Source organism: Condylura cristata, unplaced genomic scaffold (genome assembly GCF_000260355.1).
Source record: "Condylura cristata isolate star-nosed mole 26May11 unplaced genomic scaffold, ConCri1.0 scaffold00020, whole genome shotgun sequence".
Taxonomy (NCBI): Eukaryota; Metazoa; Chordata; class Mammalia; order Eulipotyphla; family Talpidae; genus Condylura; species Condylura cristata.
This window is the reverse complement of record NW_004567121.1, coordinates 4221572-4245041: the sequence shown is the minus strand read 5'-3', so window position 1 is coordinate 4245041 and position 23470 is coordinate 4221572. Positions and strand designations below refer to the sequence as shown.

Genomic DNA, 23470 nt, shown 5'->3' with positions numbered 1-23470 from the left:
GCTTAATAGATGAGTTACATTACGAGGACATTCTTAAAAACCCAGTATATAATAGAATTAAGAGTAGTGGAGAAATTCATGAATCAGAATATTTTCTTAGATTGTGTTAATACTAGTAAACGTTCACAAAATCTAACATGGTTGAACTTTTTTTTTTATGAAGTGCATGTTAGTGCTCAAGACTGCATAAATTTTTTTCTTGTTAGGTTTAAATTATAACTAATGCTTTCAGGAGGGTATAGGAACAAACTTCATTTTTGAAACAGGGAATGATGATAAGCTTTGGGGATAGGTTTTTTCAGTATATGCTGTTAACTTTCATCAGTTAAACATTTGAATTTATTTTAATTTCTCAACTTTGATATTGAAATAACATATCCATACTAGTACACTATGTTATAAAATTGACATGTTTCTTTTTTTCCTAATACAGAAGCTCCACCATGAGACGAGGTGGATGGAGGAAGCGAGCTGAAAATGATGGCTGGGAAAAATGGGTGTGTTTTAAAAGAATAAAAATAATTATATTGAACTGTCTAGGTATTTTTCATTCTTCTTTTAGTTTATAATGTTGCTTAAGGCATGTTTTAAATTGTCGGTCACTTTAAGTACCAACTCTGAAATTTCACAATGTGTTGGAAGTTTAAGTTTGAATCCCTAAACTTTACCCTCAAAATCTTATTCTAAGAAAATATTCTAGCACACAAAATTCTATGATAATTTTATTGCAGCATTGCTAATAATTATGAAAAATTGAAAATCACATAGAAACCCAATAACAGTGATTGGTCAAATTGTTCCCAAATAGTTGAACATTGTACATATTACTTCACTTTATTTCTTAGTCTGGAAAGATGGCCTCACCTAAAGTAGATGATAAAGGAATATTATGTGGGATCCTGTTTTGTTAAATCTCTATGCTCTGACATATAGAAATAAGGTTTGACAATACTAAGTTCTCAAAAATGTTAAAAAATAAATAGGATCAGTGTAAATTTTTATTTTCTGAATTCACATTTTCTATGGGGGAAAAAACTCACTTTTTTGACAGTGCCCCGGTAATATTTGAATAATCAAAACCAACGAAGACATTTTGATTTTTGGAAGAAATATGTACCACTTCTAGACAGTTATAACTATAATAACTTTATTAAATGAAATAATTTAGATTTATTAAACTATTTTAGTAAAAGTAAAAGTGGATTCATAGATTTGCAGAGATTTCTAGCAAAAAATGTTTTTACTTTTTAAAAGGTTGATATACCTAATATCAAATAGATTGATTAAATTCAAAATTCAGGTACTTATTTTACTATCTACATATATGTGGGGGCGCTTATTGGTTTAAAACTGCTTAATTTTGTTTGAAGTAATTTTAAGCCTACTGTCTATGGAAAATAATGGAAGTCAGCCTAAGATATACTCTCATTGACCACTTGTCAAATTTTAATTGTCTTTAACTTTGGTGTTACACTAGCTTAATTTTATAGATGAGAAAAGTATTTTGTGGATTAAACTTAATTGTTTTTGACTTAACTATCCTCTCTTCTAAAGTAACTTATAAGAATATGACAAAATTATTATACAATAAATTGACTGCGGGAAAAATCTCCCTTGAGCTACTTCATATCATTATACTTCTAGGTGTAGATCTATTTTATTTCTTTAGAATGAGTGGAAGAAATACAACTTTTATGATTAGTTTACTTTTTCTTTAATTATAGGGTGGGTATATGGCTGCCAAGGTCCAGAAATTGGAAGAACAGTTTCAATCAGATGCTACTATGCAGAAGGATGGAACTTCATCTACGATTTTTAGTGGAGTTGCCATCTATGTTAATGGATATACAGGTTGAGTACTTTTAAATTTTCAGGTACCCTATTTTGACATGTGCTTTTATTAGGATTGAGAGTGTTTTGCTTTAATTCTATTTTTAATTACTTGTATGTAGAATTGCTAAAAATAAAATCCTCTACTTTGATACTCCTGACATTTTTGCATCCTAGTTAACCTCCAATTGGCTTTTATTTTAATTTTTGCCTGCATACATAGTTTTAAAACACAAACAAGGTTTAAAATGAATGAGTAGTCATCTTGCTTGAATAAGCTGATTGTAGAGTGTCATATGAACTTTGACAGAGGGAATTTGGTAACCAGTTCATTGATGAATCTCCAGCTATATTTTATCTTTCTCCAGTTTGCAAAGTTAGTTACCACTTGTCTGTTTGCTATCAGATTTTCCTACTAAAGTTGTTTCCTACTTAGTTGTTTCCTACTAAACATCGCTGCTCTTCCATTCACTTGTGGATTCTTTTCCCTCTTAAGATCATTTTATTTAATGACTAGGTATTTGTGTCATAATGTTAAAATTTTCTCTTTCCATTTCTCACCGGACTGATAAATGCTTTATCTTATGGTCTTGGTTTACATGCTACTTCCCCTTGATTTCCTGATTGTCTTGTTGTTGGTATAACTGAAATCTTACCTCCTCTGGGGCTTTGGCTCCTTTTATATATCCACATCTCAGCATTCACTGCATCTTATGGTAGTTGCCAATTTACTAAATGAGATCGAGCTATAGTTTCACTATTACTGTATCCTAGGCATCTCCACAGTAACTGGATAGCCACTCAAAATACTTGTCGCGTTAAAGTTAAGTATTTTTGGGCCTCCCTGGTGGTGCAGGGGCTAAAGTCTCAGTGCTGTGAAGCTATCACCAGCCAGCCACTGAGGCATGAGTTCAATCCCTGGCCAAAGGAGCTGACCCACATGGAGCAGCAGACCTCGCCTCTCTCTCCCACTGCTCCCTTCAGCAGTACATTTCAGTAGATATACCTGTTCTGTTCCCCACTCTGTCTCTGGTGAATCACCTTAAATCCCTCCTTCTCCTGCACGTTGGCCTAGACCCCAGTTCTTGTATGCATAAATAAAAATACTTTTATCAGATCTCACTAACAATGAATTTAGTCTATACTATCTGAAAATAAATGCTGGTACAGATTTGGGAAATTCACGTGTAGAAAGCTTGCTACTGTTCTACTTAGATATCCTGGAACATTCAAGCTCCACAAACTTTTCTGAGATGCATTATAAATGATTAAAAATGTTAATGAAAAGATAGAAACATTGCATATTAGTCAATTGCTGTACGTCCCCAGTTCACAAGGGGATCCTTATTCACATAAGAGGAAGAATAAGATTCATTGGGTGAAAAGAATGAAAATTGTAGTAATCACTACATGGTTGAGAATCTGGAATTTTAATTCTACTTTGGTCATTAATTTTGTGTGGCCATAAAATATTCCCTTTGGACCCATTATTATTTCAGTAATTTTTACTCTTGTTAGGATTATATTATAAATCTGTAAGCAAAGTTTTATTATGTTGAATTTCACAAGGACATGCAAATTCTGGAGATAATGTTTTGTAAGAAAGATTTTCAGTTTAAGTACTATTTTGCAACTTTAGAGATAAAATCAGCAACCTTTGTTAAACGAATCATACAGCAAATAAAGAATAGTACATTAGATGTGGCAAAAGAACTAGGGAATGCTGTTTTATTGCTCATTGTAACTCATCATGTTTCCCATAGACTTTTACTAATATTCCTAGGATTCTATCCTTTAAAGCTCTCAGTTCTGCTACCTGAACTCATTGATAATCCCCATCTCGTCAACCCAGTTAATATGGAACTTGAGTTTAGAGATACAAATCTCTATCTTCTGGATATTTTGCTTCTGTTTATTTTTTTTTTTTCAAAAAAACAAAAACCTTGGGCCTTCCATGGTGGTGCAGTGGGTTAGGATGCAGCACTGGAAGCTGGCTGCAGCCACTTCAGTACAAGTTCAATCCCCCACTCCAGAGCTGACCCACATGGCGCAGCAGACCTCTTCTGTCTCACCTGCTGCTCCCCTCAGCAGTGTATTAAGTAAATCTGCCTATTCTGCTCCCCACTCTGTCTCTGGTGAAATCTCTCACCACCCTGCGCCTCTGTCTTGTACCCCAATTCTGTATGAATAAATAAATCAATCTTTATTAAAAAAAAAAACCCTTTTTCCTACTAAAGTTAACGTTTTGCCTTCCGTCTTTTTCATTAAATTTTTCTTGAGGTAATTGCTGATTGATTTGTATTAAGAAATAGTACAGAGATATGAACCCTTTGCCCATTCCTTCCCTATGATGCTGTCTTATAAGCTGAAGTGCAGTGTCAGCCAGGAAATGGACATTGGTGTAAAATCAAGATACAGAATATTTCCACACCACAAGTGTCTTTCATGTTGCCCTTTTACAACCACATTTATTCCCTTCTGCTCTCAGCCTCTCCTTAACTTCTGGTAACTACTAACCCTTGTTAGTGAACCGTTACGTACATGTCTTCTGTTCATTCTCTAATTGTTTAGTTTTTTATTATTGAACTATAAGTAAGAGTCATTTATATATTCCAGATACCAGATTTTTGTCAAATATTTTTCCTCGTATGTAGTTTGTCTTTCATCCTCTTTGCTTGGTCTTTTGCAGAGCAAAAGTTTTCAGTTTTGTTGAGGTCTGTTTCATTGATCATCTTTCCTCATACGCATTATGCTTTGAAATCAAAGGTCTTTTCTTGGTACTTGGTCCTTACGTTTTTCTTGTAGTTTTTTTCTAAAAATTTTTTTTTTTTAATTTATTTATGCAGACAAAAAGTGAGGTATAAGCCAGAGGTGGGAGGGAAAGAGGATTCACTGGAAACAAAAGGGTGCAGAACAGGCAGATGGGCTGAAATACACTGCTGAGAGGGGAACAGCAGGTGAGACAGGAGAGGTCTGCCGCACATGCGGGTCACCTCCCTGGCTGGGAATTCAGCTCACTGTGCTGGCTGGGGAGGGCCCCCTTTTTTCCCCAAAAAGTTATAATTTTATGTTTAAATTTACAATCCATTTTTATTTTTTTTTAAAAAAAGTTTTTTTTTTTTTTTTTTTTTTTAAAGATTTATTTGTGCATACAGAACTGGGGTACAGGCCAGAGGCTCAGGGGCGGCGAGAGGCTTCACCAGGGACAGAGTGGGGAGCAGAACAGGCAGATCAACGAAGTACACTGCTGAGGGGAGCAGTGGACGGGTCAGGACAGGTCTGCCACGCCATGTGGTCACCTCCGGGGCAGGCGGGAATCGAACACATGCGGAAGTGGCTTTAGCTTCTTAGTGCTGTGCTTTAACCCGCTGCGCCACCAGGGAGGGCCCACTTAGACTTTTTTTTTTGATGGCTTTTGGATATCCAGATGCTTGAATACTATATTTAAAAGGTGGTTATTCCTCCATTGGATTCATTTTATACTCTTGCTGAAAGTCAGTTAGGTATATTGGGTGGGCATGTTTCTGATGTATATAGTGTTCTCTTCAACAATACTACACTGTTTTGAATTACTGTACCTATGTGGTAAGTGTTATTTCCATTTAATTCTTCTTTGAAGATTGTTTTTAGCTATTTTAGGATCTGAGACTTTGAATGTAAATTTTAGAATAAGCTTTTCTAAAAAGCAAATGCCTTGCTGAGATTTTGATAGGAATTACATTAAGTCTGTATATCACTTTGGAGAGAATATCCAGTTTTTCAATCTTTAGACCGTCCATCTTAATTTCCTATCTTTGGTAGAACAAATATATTTTATATGCTGATTGTTTTTTGAACAGATATGATGGTTGCCAAAGAATGTGGGTTTTGTAAGTAATCTCTGGGAGTTAGGAATGAACAATAAAGTATTATATAGAAGAGAAATAATTGCCTTTGAGAGCTATAGTGAATCCTTCAGAAGAGAAATTGACATTTTTAGCTGGGTCTTGGATAGATAAAGCATTTTCTGTATTGACACTAGTAAAGACATTTCATGCTAACTGCATTTTTATCTTTCATTTATTCACTAGTTTTGGTCAACAGCGTTACTCTTAATATTTTTGATTTGTCTTTGTTCTACCCATTTCTTGTATTTATGCTTTTGCCTCTGATGAAAAGCTCCTTTATTCACTTCTTTAAACTAGAATTACATTTATCCACTAAGAATCTGAAAATCTGTTTAATGTAGTATCCCTTAGCCAAGCAAGAAGCAGATAGAGCACTATTGGGCCTTACATTTTCTGTTCTTTCTACCTTCCCCAGGTCATCATTGTTCAAATCTTTGCTCAGATGTTAATATCCAAGATATTTTGCCTGACCACCCTTATATAAAATAGCCATACACCCACTTGCTTCTCCCCACATTTCTTTTTAACTCCCTGTTCAGCTTTATTTCTCTACATAGAATTTATTTGAACCTAAACTGGTATTTATCTGACTTCAATTATCTGTCTGCCCAGGGAAGTAGAAGTATCAGTGGACCTGAATGTCCTAGTATTCATTATAATGCTCATTAACTATTGAGTGATGCTCAGTAACTATTGAGTGATTGAATAAAAGGTTTTGTATTTATACCTCATAATGTTAGTTTTGCTTGGATGCTAATTCAACTGTCTTTTTAAATCTTTAACTTTTAAAAAAAGACTGCATCTAGGGTTACTGAATGTAGTTTCTGGGAGGTTGTTCTTGGGATGTTTATTTTGATGGAAGTGCCTCATATAGGTTGGTGTTTCAAATCTAATGGACTGTATCTGCTCTCTACTGGAGTGGGAGCAACATAGTTTGGAAACAAGTATTCTGGTTATTTGCTGTTAAGTTCACGATTTGTATAAAAGACCAGCCTAGGTCCTGTGACTTTGGCACTGCTGAAGTTTGTGAAAAGTGTTGGGCAAGCAAGTGCTTTGGAATGATTTGCAAAGTAAAACAAACAAAAATATGCAAGTGTACATTTCAAATGATAGGCATTCGATTAAATGTTTAGCTATACATTCATGTTTTCTGAGCATATAAATGTGGTGATTAAGGAAAAGACTCATTTATGATGAAAAATCTAGTTTTTTGGGATTAGATTTACCTCATAGGAATTTTCTATATGCGTACATCCAGATCTTCCATTTCCTGTGAGACTATGATCTTGTAAATCAGGGATGTGGGAATTTAACCTCCAACATGGGAGAGTCTTACCATATTAATTTATGCAACTCTAATTTTGCCAGTGTCTGATAGGTATTTGTACTTGCTAGGTATTCAAAAATGTGTTCTCTAGAGTTTTAAAATTTATCTTCAGTTTTTGTTTAGTTTGACTCTTGACTTGTAGTTGGGTTGTATTAAATCTTTAGGGAGAAGAGTCTGAGGTAAGCATGGCTAACTGGAGAGGGAGTAATGATAGGCATAACAAGACAAAGATCTGCACAGTAACAAATGTTACTAATGTTTTGTCTATTTCCACATCTTTTTTAACTTATACAATTATGAGAATCAAATGAAATGAGAGATTTCTTTAGAATCAGAGGGGAGAGATATAAATAGGCAGTCATTTGGCTTTTAGCAAATTTGTAGTACAACCAAAATTCTGATCAAATTATTTGAATAAGCAGAATAAAATAATGCACATACGAATATTTTCTCAATAGAAACTTATCAAGGAAAGCTTTTGTTGAAGATATAAAAATTTGTAGGATTTGTTTTAATGAGATAAGTACTATCCAGTCTTCCTAGTTTTGTTGTGTTTTACCCCTTAGGGGGATAAAGACTCTAGAGCATAAATTCAAACCCTGCTTTCCTCTTTAAAGAACAGGACATTTCATGCTAATTCGCGGTGCTCCAAAACTGGATTATTTCCAGTGCGCTTTCAATTCTATGGCCAGATATTTTCCAGTTTATCTGAATGTGAAGAATCCTTAGTTTTCAGGTCAACTCAATCAAATTTCAGGTCGCTGTTTCTATAGAACTTCATTAATCATACATTATTCATTTGGTGTTAAAAGCATTTATGGAATTCTAAGTGGGGTGTTTAAAAACATGTGCCTCAAAGATATACCCATTACTAGATATGATTACTGTCTCCAGATTCCATAAATAGTAACTATTTGATTTGCTGATTAAAGATGCTGGTTGTTTATCAATTGGATGCTTTCTTTTATACATGGAATATAAATAACCAAAGCAAATGAACTTAATTAACAATTACAATAAAATTGTATCGAAAACAGAATCATATCCTCTAGGAATGTGATCTGCCCTGGTTATCAACTGGAGTATATATTGTATCGAAAATAGAATCACATCCTCTAGGAGTATAATCTGACCTAAATTAAATGGAGCAGTCTTCGTCCTTGTTAAGCTCTTCATACTTAATATTTTAATTTAATGGTGGTTTTAGGTTATGTGAATACAGCCCAGGATTCAAAAGTTTATCAAGGAGATGAAAACAGTAATGCACAAAGGTGAAATTTCCCCCCAATCCAGACCCTGTCCCTTACTCTCCTAGAGGCTCACTAACTACCTATAAATCTTGAGGTTTCATTTTTTTTTTATGGTTTGTTCAATAAAATTTTATTGAGTGATTATTGATTTGAAAAAAAAAAAAGATTTCAGAAGTACATTTTCACTTCTGTGTATATAAACCTCACCTACCCATTACCAGGTTTCTAGTGCCCTTTTTACTATCAGGTTGATGTTTTCTACCTCCCTACCCCTCCCCTTATAAAGAATTATTTTTGTTGTAATTGTTCATTTGCTTTGGTAATTTATATTCCATGTATAAAAGAAACCATCCAGTAACTGTCTTTCTCTTTCTACTTCACTTAACTAATAGCCTCAAGTTCCGTTTGTGTTGTGGCAAAAGTCAAAATTTATCTTTTTTTAAAATAAATAGCTAAGTTTAGTCATTCTATTATACACCACAATTTCTTGATCCAATCATTCATCTGTGAGCCGTTAGAGTGCTTCCATGTCTTGACTTTCATGAATAATGCTGCTATAAGCATAGGAAGTATAAATCTTTTTGAATTAGTGTCTTCGTCGTCTTCTGAGAAATATCTAAGGGAGTATGGTATGTCCATTTTTAGATTTTTAGAAAAACTCCCTGTTTTGCATAGGGCTACATTAGTTTTCATTCCCACTGACAGCAAATCAGAGACTCTTTCATTGTATCCTTAACAACACATTTCTAGTTTTTTTGATACAGGCCACTCACTGAGCTATGAAGTAGTAATAGCTTTTTGTGGTTTTGATTTTCATTTTTTATCTTCCTGTTAGATACCGGAATATTATTTGGAGAAGTATATTCAAATCCTTTGTTCATTTTTTGATTGGGTAGTTCTTTTTTTTTTTTTTTTATGAGTTCTTTATGTATTTTGGACATTAAGCCCTTTTGGCTATGAAGAACAAGTGTCTTCTCACAATAGGTTTCCTTTTTGATTTTTTGGTAATGTATTTTGCTCTACAGAAACTTTTTAGTTTGCCATAGTCCCACTTACTTTTGCTTTTGTTTCCCTTGTCATTGGAGTTCGGTCTTCAAAGATGTCTCTTTGGTATATATCCAGGAGTACATTACTGAAGTGTTTTTTTTAATTCTGTGTATTTCGTGGTGATACATCTTATACTCAAGTATTTAATCCATTTTGAATTCAGTTTTACATATGATGTTAAATAATCTAACATGATTATTTTATATGTGACTCTCCCAGTTTCTAAGCATCATTTGCTGAAGAGGCTTCTGATTCTTCATGTGTATGCTCTTGGCTCTTCTGTTGAGGTTTATTTTTGTGTTTTCAATTCTATTCTATTGGTCTGTATGTCCATTTTTGTTCCAATCTCTACAATTTTTTTTTTTAAGATTTATTTATGGAACGGAACTGGGATACAGACCAGAGGTGCAGGGGCAGAGAGAGAATTCACCAGAGACAGAGTGGGGAGCAGAACAGGCCGACTGACGTAAACTGCTGAGGGGAGCAGCAGGCTGGACAGGAGAGGTCTGCCTGCCATGTGGGTCACCTCAGGGGCAGGGATTGAACTCATATATACTTAGTGGCTTTAGCTTCTTAGTGCTGTGCTTTAAGGGAGAGCCCCCAATCTCTACAGTTTTAATTATTATTTTATAGTATAATTTGAAGTCATTAAGATGCATCCACTTTTTTTTCCCTCAGGGTTACTTTGACTCTTGCTGATCTTCTGTGGTTTCATCCAAAAATTAGAATGGTTTTGTTTTTCTTCTTGAAAAATGCCATTAAGATTTAAATAGTTTGCACTGAATCTGTAAATTGAACATATTAACAATGTTTATTTTCCAATCCATGAAAATATATTTCTTCATTCTTTTATTTCATTTTGTAACAGGGTGGTCCCCAGGAAAAGGAGAGGTTCTAGGTTCCAGGTTTCCTGCTGCACAATTTTAGCAGTGTTTTACAGTTTTCAGTGTATGGGATTTTGATCTTTTTTTTTTTTTAAAGGTTTATTTATTCATATAGAACTGGGGTACAGGTCAGAGATGTGGAGGGTGAGAGGATTCACCAGAAACAGAGTGGGGAACAGAACAGGCAGATTGACGAAGTACACTGCTGAAGGGAGCAGCTGGCGGGTCAGGAGAGGTCTGCCTCGCCATGTGGATCTCTGAGGATGGTGGGGTTCGAACTCATGCAGAAGTGACTTAAGCTTCTTAGTGCTGTGCTTTAACCCGCTGTGCCACCAGGGATGGCCCAGGATTTTCATCTCTTTTATTAGGTTTACTTCCATGTATTTTTGATAGGATTGTAAGTGTGATTGTTTTGATTTCTCTTTCCTCCAATTCATTGTGTATAGAATTGTCTCTGGTTTTTGTATATTAATTTTGTGTCATCATACCATACTGCATTCATTTATTATTTCTAGCTTTCTAGGGAAGTTTTTGGGGCTTTCTATGAATATTACCATGTCATCTGTTAATAATGATAGTTTTTACTTTTAAACGTATCTCCTTTACTTTAACCTTCCTGAACTTTTTGTACCTGCTATAGCTAAAAGATACTATAGTTTATTATCTATTCAAGGCATGAGTTGACTTAATCTCTAGTCTTTTGGTAATTTGTGTGCGTATGCATTTTTTCCCTCATATTTTTCTGCTTTATTTTCTTTATCTGTGAAATTAGGTGTTATCTCACCTGGTTTGCTTTCCCCCAGAACCTTGTGACGTATACCTCAGTTTGTTTGCTAGAGATCATGGTTTTAGTGCATAGAACTATACAATAGTTTTGTAATTTAGCCCTTTTTGTAAATGATGGAAACTGAGCCTAAGTGAGATGAGTTTGTTGCCCAACGTTTCAGTGTTAACCTGCAATCGGAAACCAGACATCTCAATCTAGTGTTAAAGCATGGTAAAGCTGATCACAAATACGTTTTTGGAGACACAAATCTAGACCTGAATTATATACTACTAGCCATGTAACTTTGGAAAGTTACCTTAATCTCGTCAATCTTTGATTTTTATTTTCCTCTAAAATCTACTTGACATTAGTACTATTTGTTAGAAACTTTATTAAATGTGCTAAATGAATAACTTGCTTGCTTAAAAATGTATTAGAATTTCGGCCTTCCCTCGTGGCACAGCTAGTTAAAGCACAGCACTATGAAGCTTTCCAAAGGCACTGCAGCATGAATTCGATTCCTGGCCAGGGTACTGACGCACCAGATGCTCCCCTCCACAGTGTATTTTAGTAGCTCTGTCTGTTCTCCTTCCCACTCTGTCTGGTGAATCCTCTCACCCCCCTGTACCTCTGGCCTATACCCCAGTTCTTGTAAGCATAACTAAATAAATCTTTTTTAAAAATGTATTAGAACTTTAAGGAAGCAATTCAATGGACACATGTCCTTTAAAATTTTTTTTTTTTGTTAGAAACAAAAGATTCATGCTTTTCTTTTTTCTTTACAATTCTTTAAAAAATCATTACCAAAATAATATCACTGGTAATGTACAGTTTTTTTTTTTTTGTTGTTGTTGTTTTGATGATTGCCTTTTTTTACACTAATATTCTTAAAGTAAGTACAACAGTAATGTATAATGGAGAGTGAGGGATGTTGATTTTACTAACTATTGGGATTGGTTCCGTTGACCTAACTTAAGATTTGTTTATATCAATAAGGGTAATGAAATGGTTATTAGATCTCAAACCTCTAGTTTGATCTTATCTGGAGTGCAGTGTCATTTGTAAAGATTTGGAGAATTGAATTTCTCTGAATGCTTTTTTGTTCTGTTTAATTTTTCTTAATCCTTGAGTACATCAAGGACTGGATTCTGAAGGGTGGGTAACAATGATTTGTAGGAGTAATTAATGGATTTTAAAAAAATTGAGGACGGGCCCTCCCTGGTGGCGCAGCGGGTTAAAGCACAGCACTGAGAATCTAAGGCCGCTTCCGCATAAGTTCGATTCCCACCTGCCCCGGAGGTGACCACATGGCGTGGCAGACCTCTCCTGACCCGCCCGCTGCTCCCCTTAGCAGTGTGCTTCGTCGATCTGCCTGTTCTGCTCCCCGCTCTGTCTCTGGTGAATCCTCTCACCCTCCGCATCTCTGGCCTGTACCCCAGTTCTGTATGAATAAATAAAAAAAAAAAAAAATTGAGGACGGCCCTCCCTGGTGGCCCAGCGGGTTAAAGCACAGCACTAAGAAGCTAAAGCCACTTCCGCATGAGTTCGATTCCCGCCTGCCCCGGAGGTGACCACATGGCACGGCAGACCTCTCCTGACCCGCCCGCTGCTCCCCTTCGTCGATCTGCCTGTTCTGCTCCCCACTCTGTCTTTGGTGAAGCCTCTCACCACCCCTGAGCCTCTGGCCTCTACCCCAGTTCTGTATGCATCTTAAAAAAAAAAATTGAAGACACAGAGGTAGACTCTGCAACCCAGGAATTTCTTCCAGTTCTTAACTGTGTGCAAGGTATTTTTCATAGCTTTTACAATTTTTAGCTCTTTTAAACCCACAATTGCCCTCTCAGGCAGGAGTCTGTGATGCACTAGGGATATCAGATAATTCAATAAATATTTACTAAGCTTCTGCTTTATGTCAGAAGTAGGGAAATGAATATGATAGATAAGGTTCCTGCCCTTAAGAAGGACATGCTCAGAAAAGAGATTTTATAATGAAAACGTAAGCTAATAATTTCAGATTGTCACAGTACTATAAAGATAATTAACTGGTGAAGTAGAATGCAGATATGGGGTCCTTTATGCATCACACAGAGCTTAGTGTCATAGAGTTATGGTGTTGGATACTGTTTTCCCAAACGTTTTCTTCAGGTTCGCTCCATGTATGTTGAATTAGTGTTCAGTACAAAAATGAATTTAAGTTTTTATCGCAATTGTTTATAATCTTTTGAACTTGTAGTATGGGAGTATGTTCTGTTGCTAAAGAAATAGAACCAGGGAGTAGTACTATAAGGACAGCATTGAGGTGGTTCTGGTGACATTGTTTTTGTTTGAAAGAGGGTCATAATTTGGGGGCATAGATACTGTCTACCATTTCTTGTAGGGTTTAGGCCAGGAACTTCAAGTCATACATTTATTATTTGAATTGAGTCATGATGTGATCATAGTTTATGAGTACTTTCTGTGCCAGAATTTTAAAGAGGAGAAAGCGTAAATGAATTAAGTATTTGTCCGTCTCAGTTAAAGAATGGTAGAGTCAAGATTAATATTAAGTTCAGGTCACCATAGTTTATGACATAGTTTAGTTTTAACTAGACCGGTTTTCATAGTCCACTTCATATGCAAGTTTTCAAAATTGAAACTCAGAGGAACTACTTGACAGTAAAGCTAGTTAACTTTGCAGATATTTAGTAACAAATTTCTAGGTTCTAGAAATTTCTGTAGTATAAAAAGCAATTAAGCTAATAGTAGGGACAGTACTTTGTGAGTGTACATGCAAAGGTAATGTGTTTTTTACAGACTAGAAATTAAATTTATTTAATGTGGTTAAACTAATGAATTAGGCTAGGTCAGTTGCAGATTTACATTTTTTACATTTCTATGTTTTGTTTTTTTTATTAGATTTGGTGTTTGTATATGACTATATTGCATCTGGTCTTTCATCTGGTACTTTCATTGTTAGTTTATACAGACAGCTAAGTAATTATTGGTTAAGAAAATAAGTAAACTATACATTCCTGCTTGGGCAGCTTATTTAATTTCCCCTATTTTACCTTAAATATTTCTGATGTTTTAACTTAGTTTTGTGATCCCTAACCCCTGAAACCTGCATTCAGAATTTTGAATTAATTTTACTTAAAAATGAGGCTGTGTTCATTTTTTTAGGCAGTGTTCTAATTTGGTAGCCACTGGCCACAGTGCTAAACACTTGAAAAGTGTCTAGTGCAAATTGAGATGTGTTGTAGATGTAAAATATTTTTAATACATAATGGATTTTGAAGACAGCATAAAAAAGATATGTATCCCTTTTTTAATAGTGCGTATATATTGAAATTGTGATATTTTTGGTTAGATAAAAATATTAAAATTATTTTTACCTTTACACTGCTTCTTATGAGTTTACTAGAAAAATACATGGTTGATATGTTTATATTGTGCCCAGTCTGTGTGTGCAATCAATAAAAACAGATGAATTCTATGTTATAAGAATTTGCTAGAATTTAATTAAATCTGGCATAGCTTTATATGCTTGAATATTTTTTTTCTTCTGAAGACTGAAACTTGCCTAATAAGTAATTGTCGTAATAAAAGAGCTTATTTAAATTCTCGAATCCCTCTGTTCTTAGACTTGAGGACTGTTACTATAATTGCAAAATGGATTTATAAGTCTCTTGTGAGCCCCCTAGGTCCAGCAGTTCCTATAACCTGCTTTCTGGATACAGTTGTTGCTGGGGGAGGTGTGATTGAGATCTGTCTCTAGGATAATAATGGAAGAAATAGGAAAATTGTAAAAAAAAAAAAAAAATTGTTTAGTAATAGTGCACATCATAATTTTAGTGAAAGTATAAACCAAAATGATTCATATTTGTGTTTCTGTACTCTTACTAAGAATGTGAGGTAAAACAGAAAAATTTCTTCAACAAATTTTTTATTGGTTAACTTTTTTACTTTGCAGATTATTAGGAAACTGAATAAAGTAACTTTAACTTATTTTCCTAAAATAAAAATTAAAATTGAACCTCAGAGAGATAAAGGTATTTTTGATAAACCCTGTAGTAAGTCTGCACATAGTAGGTATGAGCAATTTATCTATTTGTATTTTACTGAGGAACTATGTGGTTAATTGGTAGCATAAATTTTAGCTTCTCAGTGCAGTGCTTTAACCCGCTGCGCCACCAGGGAGGGCCCGGTAGCATAAATTTTAAAGTTAAAATTAACAAAAATAAATGAGCTACCAATAACTAGATCATTTGTCAAGCTGAATGTAGTCAAAAGTTAATAGTATTTGATAATTTGCTTTCAGTATTTATTATTAGCGCCTAATATATTACTTGAGATCTCTAGTTGCTCTTCTAGACATCACTTAGCAGTAGATGCTGTTTGTTGAGTATCCATAGCAGCCAGGGAGAAGGTATGCTAAGATAACATAGCATTATCACCTGTCTTCACTTTCCAGCTTTTTTTCCTTTAATATTTAATAGGACAGGCTTATTAGGAAAAGGAGAGAGATCCCTGTATAGTCACAGGTGTGCCAGGAGAAGAGCTACCTCAACTTTATTGTCGGTGTAGACAAGAATTAAGTCAAGCAGTCATCTGTTACTTAAATTTGCCTCTTAAAGGATTAATCAATTTGGACTCTACTTTCTTAAATGTAAGACTATTAACATTTTTTTCAGATCCTTCTGCTGAGGAATTAAGGAAGCTCATGATGTTGCATGGGGGCCAGTACCATGTGTATTATTCCAGATCCAAAACAACACACATTATTGCTACAAATCTTCCTAATGCCAAAATTAAAGAATTAAAGGGAGAAAAAGTTATTAGACCAGAATGGATTGTGGAAAGGTAAGTTTAATCAAACTAGTAAGTTTTCAATATGGAATACTTTTTATTTATATGATAATTATACAATGAATTAATATTACCTTTTAAGGGTGAAAAGTAATTTCTTAAGCAGTATTGCTTTACCCTTTAACCTCACATTGATAATAGAACAGTTACCTTTGGTTGGGGCATCCTAGTAAATTTGCAACCTCTGCTACCAGGAATTAGGGGCACTGCCTCCGGGCATGTTATTCATTCTGTACTTGTGTGTCAATTTGGGCTAAGTAGTTGTCTGTACTTGAGTATGTCAGTGAACAAAACAAAGATCACTTCTTTGGAGCTCTTGGAGCTTATGTTCTATTGGAGCAAGCAAATAATAAACAATGTGCTAATATATCATATCCTGTTTTAAAATAGTTAATACAAGCTAAGGGGAAAAATGATCAGAGTAAAGTGGACCTGTATACACTGGTAACAAGGAAGAAGAGCAGTTTGCACTATTAATAGATTTTTTTTAAGTTCTTATTACAATTCATCTGCTTTTTTAGGATTGCTATATGGTAAACCCTGTATCTGAAACCTTGGTGATAAGCCAGAACTTAATTTTTACTTTGATGTCATGTCTAAGCTACATGTGTGACTGCTAGATGTATGAAATGGTGCAAATATTAAAATCATGATTTTGTATATGAATAGGCTAGGCTATATAGTTTTCTGAAAGAATGATCAGATTGTATAATGAGTGATAATGTAATAAGTTTTTTTTTTCTTCCCTAATATTTATTTATTTATGCATTCAAGAGCTGGGGTATAGTCCAGGGGTGCCAGGGGTAAGGGAGCTGAGAGGAGTCACCAGAGACAGATGGTGAGCAGCCCGGCAGATTGACTGAAATACCCTGCTGAGAGGAGTGGGTAAGACAGGAGAGATCTGCTGGGACATGTGGGTTAGCCCTCTGACTGGAGATTGCACTTGTGCTGTAGTGTGTGTGGATAGCTTTGTAGTGCTGAGATTTAACTCCTTGTGCCACCAGGGAGGGCCCAAAAGTTATTTTTTAAGCCATTTGCCAAACTTATTTTCTAATTCTAGGTTTCACTCATCTTGGTATATTCCTTTTATTCAGCACATTTAGTTTTACTCAGTTCCTTTGTAGAGAAGCTAGAGCAGCATAGAGCCAGTGAGAGGCAATATTCACAGTAGTAGAAAGGCTGTTCTTCCTCTCTGGAGACATACCTGGGTTCACGTTTGAAGTCAACAGTCTGTATCCCTGTAACTTTGGGAACGGCATGCAATCCTTTTGAACTTTGTTTCCTCATTTGTCAAAGAAGGCTACTGCCTACTATGGTTATGGGACAGCTAATTCATGTAAGCTACTTAATATAAGCCTGGCACATTATAGAGGCGTACAAGGAATTTCGGTTTCGTTTTTATTCCTTAAGTATTGAGAATTATTAGAAAATAAATTCCAGAAGGTTAAAGGGGTGATTTTAAAGTGCATCTTGTTTCCAGAAAACCAAAGGTATCTTACAGATTAAACATTTTTTTAAAAGATTTATTTATGCATACAGAACTGGGATAAAGGCCAGAGGTGCAGGGGAGGTAAGTGGATTCACCAGAGACAGAACAGGGAGCAGAACAGGCAGAGCAATGAAGTATACTGCTGAGGGGAGCAGTGGGAGGGTCAGGGGAGGTCTTCAAGGCCATGTGAATCACCTCTGTAGCGGGGATCGAACTCATGCTGAAGTGGCTTTAGCTTCTTAATGCTGTGCTTTAACATGCTGCACCAACAGGGAGGGCCAGATTAAGTATTTTTAACCTTAATTGTGAGATTACGTTGAAGGTCCATCTCTATGACATCTCACCAATTCTTCATGCTGTATTTTCATGACATAACTACTGTCCATTCATTATATAAGATCAAAGAACATGACTTTTGGCTATGTATTCCCAAAAGGAAACTGAGGTTTTCAATATAAGAAGGTGGTATCATTCCAGGATTGCTGTTTGTTCTCTACCATCATCGTGCTAGTACTAGAATTTAGAATTTAGGGATATTAGTTTGGCTTCAGAGGGAATGGAAAGGGACATCATCAGAGCAATAGAATTAGAAAAGTGGGTATGAAAGGAGCTTTTGCTAGGGCTTAGAAATTGGGGGTTCTCAGTTACACCTGCTCTTCCTTCTTACATGAATGGCAGAAAGACAACAAGAGGAAAAACAATAGAAACATTTGTATGTCTTAAAGGGATTTTATTTTTAGTTGGAAGTTAAGCTTAATCTTACCTGTTTTAAAATAACTGAAGTGACTTTGGATATCATGAGTATATTACCTACTTACTACTTATTTTCATTTTGGATATGAGAAGACAGGGCTAGGTTAGTAAGGTTAACTGCCAAAGAACCGCAGGAGTCAAAACCCAGATATTCTGACTCCAATTTGAGTCTGCTCGTGGACAGTAAGCTTGTTATAGATGAGTAGGCCCTTGTAAAAATGGATCTGTCTAAGCATAGAATATGTAAAATAAATACCTAGCACCATAGTGTGGAATCCTTTTGGCTAAATAACAGGACCATTTTTCTTTCATGCATGCACTAACTGAATCTTGTTATCTCTTCTTGTTCTCAGTGGTGTTTTAATGAGATTTTTATTATAATTAAAATTTAAAACATATTAGGTATTTAATAGATGATATATGATAACTCTCATCTATAATTAGTTTTCCTGTTTTTAGTTTGAGCAGTTTAAAAAGCATCTACCACTTTCAAGTGTGTGGGGTGATTACTTTGATTAGAATTCCCTGGTATCTGGGTATGTGCCATTAAACCTGAGTTAATGTAGACATGATTATGTGGCCATGACTTCTGTGAGGCAGGGGAGTCCTTTAATGAGAAGTCTATGTGTATTAGTTTAAAATGAGATTTTACTGATACTGTTGCCTTGTAAATCTTAGATAGTGTATAAGTCAGTAATTTCCAAAATTTTATCAATCCATTTTTTGTGTTTAACATTGAAATTTGAAGTGTAGAATAGTTAATAAGAAACTTGTCTTGTCTCTCAGCTACTTGCCTCTTTAACACGGAGGAAGAGGATAGTTTAATTTAAACATATTGTCTTAAGTTTTTACAGGTCACTTTTGGTTTTGTTCATTTTATGATTGATCAGATTGAATAATGAAATGATAATGGACTAAACTTAGAAGTTTTTTAATAAGATTTATTTTATTTATGCATTCAAAAGCTGGGGTGTAGTCTAGGGGTGCCAGAAGGAAGGGAACTAAGAGGATTCACCAGTTTGGCCTTTCTTTTTAAACCCTAAGTCATAATGTTAGCATATTTGTCACATCCTTATGACATTCTAAAGATTTCATACCTCATATGGGCTAAAATTTTAATATCTAATTACATTCAGTATAAGTACTACATTTCTTATTCATTTGAACACAGGTTGATTGCGATTTTGTTTTTTTCATTTCCTCTGTGTTCTTGTGTTTTGCCTCAATATATTAATACAAAATTGCATGACTAGTTTCAGGTATAGATTTGGCTTTTTTTATTAATTAATCTGGGTGTCATTTTAATTTTTCTGTCACACTACAGAATTCTTTAAAAGCTATTTTTATTTGTCTAACCAACACACCCTTCCCAAATGACTTGTAGGTAATACTGTATTAGAAATTATGATTAGAAAACATCCTCAGTCTTTAGGAGACAATGAAAATGTTCAACCCAGTATCTGCAGTTAAACTGGACCTCATGGGGAAAAAGGTTAAGAAGTCGTATACATATTTGTATACTGGTTTCTTTCCTTTTCTGAGCTCATGGTGTCTTGCTGAGGGTTTGTAAAGTTTAGGGAGTGTATGTGGGGCAAAGGGGTTTTTATTTTTGAATGCTTAAAGGGTGAATAAAATGCCAAAAAGCAGCTCACTTCTGACTAATAAAGAATGGAATGGGCAGGTGAGTGTAAAAGTTATAGATGCTGAAGATGCATTTTTTTCCTTATAAAAAATGATGGGGGCCATAAGAACATTTGATGAGTAGAATTGTTTCATATAAGGAATGTTATTACTACAAGCTGTAATTAAATTGGAATAAAATTTTAAAAATTAAATAAAAGTTTGGAATAGAAGATAATGTGTCTGTTGCTTTTTCTGTAGGTAGGTAGATGAATAAGCAGAGATAATTAAGAGTTAGTCACTGATTGTGGTTTGTGCTTTAAACTAAAAAAATTTCTAGTCTGACCTTAGCTTAGTGCTTTAAGCTTCAGTTCTTTTTACCCTACGTGTCTCTGAGGATGTCTGACTTAAGATTGCAGCATTTTAACCTGACTTTCCTATTTTATATCTCCATGGACTTAGTTATGTAAACCTAAACATTCTGCTGGTGACACATGACTATTGTTAGGAATTGGACACACTCTTGTATATGAACAGTGTTGACCATAGAGAGCCCTTTTAAAGTCTGCATCACTCAGGCATGCTGCCATGGGAAAGAAAAGCAAGCTTGATAACAGAACATTGCCTCTGTTCATTACATATTCGTTGTGCCATTGGTATACGAGGCACTTCACTCTATTCTTAAAGTTATTTATGATACAAGTGGTAGAAGGCTAGAATTAGGATTCTACTTTAGGTATTAAGATCTTCTGCTTCAAGGTGGGGAGCAGGTAACATAGGTAATGCTATGAGAGGAGAGAAACCCATACTGACAAAAGTTAAAACCATTAAAGGAAGAAAAGTTAGTTTGATAAGAATAAAGTAAATCAATAAATAGTCTAGCTTTAGGATTTTAATTCTGATATTTGAGTGTAATTTGTAGCTTTGATAAAACTTATAGCCTGAGAATAAATCTCACATGAAAATTGAAATATTGTCACAAATATGTTCTTTAACATCACAATTAAATGTTTGGTTATAGTTCAAGGTACTTTGGTAGAAATGCTAATAAATACATGTTGATATAATTATATCAATAACAGTCCCTAACATAGTGCAAATTTTAGAGGTTATCATTACTATGTTTTCTTGCATCTACAAATATGACTCAGTATTTTTAATTTTCTAAGCCAGTGCAGTTATTTCTTACATGTGGCTTTAATGTTAGAGTGCCCTTTGAGGAAATAAAGTGTCAAACTCTTGAATTTATCAGACAATAAGAAAATTATTTTTAGTGTGTAACACACTTTTCCTAGATAATTTAAGGAGGACTTAATTTAGGTTTAAAACTTAAGTTGTATTTTAAATAATTTTTTTATCAAGAACCTATTTTAAAATTGGATGTTGATATAAGTATATTGGTTGGCTATCTTAAATTTGAAGTTAAAATGTTATTTTGAAAACATAGTAATCACTTGTAACTCAATTTATTAGAAAGCAAAAGCTGCCTTAAGACAATTTTCCCTCTGAGGTATAAGCGGAAAATAATTGTTCAGGTGTCATAATATATTACAATATAGTGCTTCTCTTGTTTTTATTGGTAATATTTGTTGTTACTGTGTTGTGAACACTTGAGGAAAATATATCTGATGGCTTCTGCTCTTCTAGAATTCAGATCCACAAGTGACTTTGTCTTTTCACTTTGGACAAAAATTACTAGGAATTGTTGAGGTGACTCAACAATTACTCTATGAGATTACTCAAAGTTGAGATTATTTTTGTCCTATTTTTCGGTTTTGCAATTTTTCACATTCAGTCGACCTAGTGAACTATAGAAATTAGGAATCCTCATCCACTGTACTATTCTGGAAAAACTTACTGAGATGGGATTTGAGAAAGTCTTGATCCTGTGTGAATTGGTTGAAGGGGAATTGTGGTAAATACTAATTAAAATATTGACTTGTTTAACTATGCTTACTGTTTTTTTCATTCTATTCTGTAGTAATTTTTGCCATGTAATATTTTTGACCATTAATTTTTAGAAGTCTTTTTATGAGTAGAATGTCTTATTCTTACATGTTTAAATAGGCTTATCTGTATTAGAACTACTGAAAAAGTGGATAAAAAAATAAGCAAGAATAAAGCAAATGGCTCATTGAGAAAATATTTATTATTAAACACATTGATTTTTCATGAAGATCATTTTCACAAGTATCTATCTCTTAAATAGCTATTACTCTTTTGTTTTCAGCATCAAAGCTGGACGACTCCTGTCCTACATTCCGTACCAGCTATACAACAAGCAATCCAGTGTGCAGAAAGGTCTCAACTTTAATCCTGTGTGCAAACCTGAGGATCCTGTACCGGGTCCAAGCGATATAGCCAAACAGCTCAACAACAGGGTGTAAGTTTGTCTGTATTTGAGAGTATCATAGAGTTGATTCTTTAGTGCTAGACATGGCCTCTACCCTGCAGGAGATAAAAATAAAAGATCTGGCCATTCATCTGTATTAAATTTGTTGAAATGTGCATGTGGATATCCTAACTAAAATTTTTATTAAAAAAGTTTTGCATATAAAATGTAAACAAAGGAAGCTTTTCTAATTGGAGTAGAGTCTTAAAGTAATGGAACTTACATTATTAAAAGTAAAATTTTGGGGGTTAAGTGAAGCTCTATGAAGGTATCCACAGCCATCGCAACCCGAGTTCAGTTCCAAAACCCAGATAGCGCAGCAGACCTCTTCTGTCTTGCCCATTGCTCCCCTCAGCAGTGTATTTCAGTCAATCAGCCTGTTCTTCAGTCTGTCTCTGATTAATTTTCTCACCCCCTGCAACTCTATAACCTTACCCCAGTTCTTGTATAGGTACAAGAATGAATGAATGAATGAATGAATGAATGAATAAATCTTGAAGTAAAATTTTGCTATTGTTTTTAAGAATTTTCTTAAAAGCAGTTATTTTTACACATTATTGCTGTCTCAAATGATTGACTAATTTATACATATGTAAATATTTTAAACCAGTGAAAATTTTGATGACGACCCTCAAGATTATAAAATGTTTGTTAGGTGAATTAGAGTTGTATTCCATGTGGCTGATATTTTAAAACATGCTGAAGTAAACTTTAATTACAATAACCCAGGGTAAATTGGTTTCACAATTAATTGGTATGTTGCCTTGACTTGTATATCAGGTGGTTATTATCATTAGCCTTCTCATTTATTAAATTGCTTGCTTTGGGAGCTGGGTATATTTTGCCAAAAGGCCAAGAGCCTAATTAATCTGGGAGGATCCTTCTGTAGTTTTTGTTGTCATTTTTTTCTTTAATTTGTTTTCACCTACTCAGATGTTAACTAAACTTAATTTTTTAGTACTATCAAGGTATACAACAGATAATACCAGAAAACCTTTCCAAATGTACAACTTATTTTTTTTCTTACCCACACTAATAAAGATAGAAAGTAGATGCCTTTAGTGTTCTTTGTGTTAGCTTTAGGAAAATTTTGCCTATTAGATTTTACTTCTTAATATATTTTTCTCTGGATAAGTTTTATCAGTCAAGATTTCCAGCACAGCTACTTATAAATATCTCTGTCTAGGCTGAAAAGTTATAGTACAGAAACAATGTATATTAGCATGTGTTTTCTTACCAATATACGCTTATGTTCCAAGTATATATGTAGTGAATCTTACTATTGTTGACACTAAAAAACTAGATGTAAGGCCTTCTGACTTCATTTTTGTTGCTTTCTGTGATCTTCACTTTTTGGTATGTTGAATACATACTAATATA

General features: G+C 34.5%; 1 protein-coding gene across 2 annotated transcripts in view; it reads left to right on the top strand.

The window, feature by feature from the left end:
- Window positions 1–437: 437 nt before the first annotated feature.
- Window positions 438–23470, top strand: part of REV1 (REV1, polymerase (DNA directed)) — a 57266-nt gene continuing 34233 nt past the window's right edge. For both annotated transcript variants that reach the window (XM_004686164.2, XM_004686163.2), the window contains exons 1-4: window positions 438–497; window positions 1725–1851; window positions 15662–15830; window positions 21929–22081. In XM_004686164.2, coding sequence (XP_004686221.1) covers window positions 444–497; window positions 1725–1851; window positions 15662–15830; window positions 21929–22081 — 503 coding nt within the window. In that variant the 5' untranslated portion in view covers window positions 438–443. The remainder of the gene's footprint in view (window positions 498–1724; window positions 1852–15661; window positions 15831–21928; window positions 22082–23470) is intronic.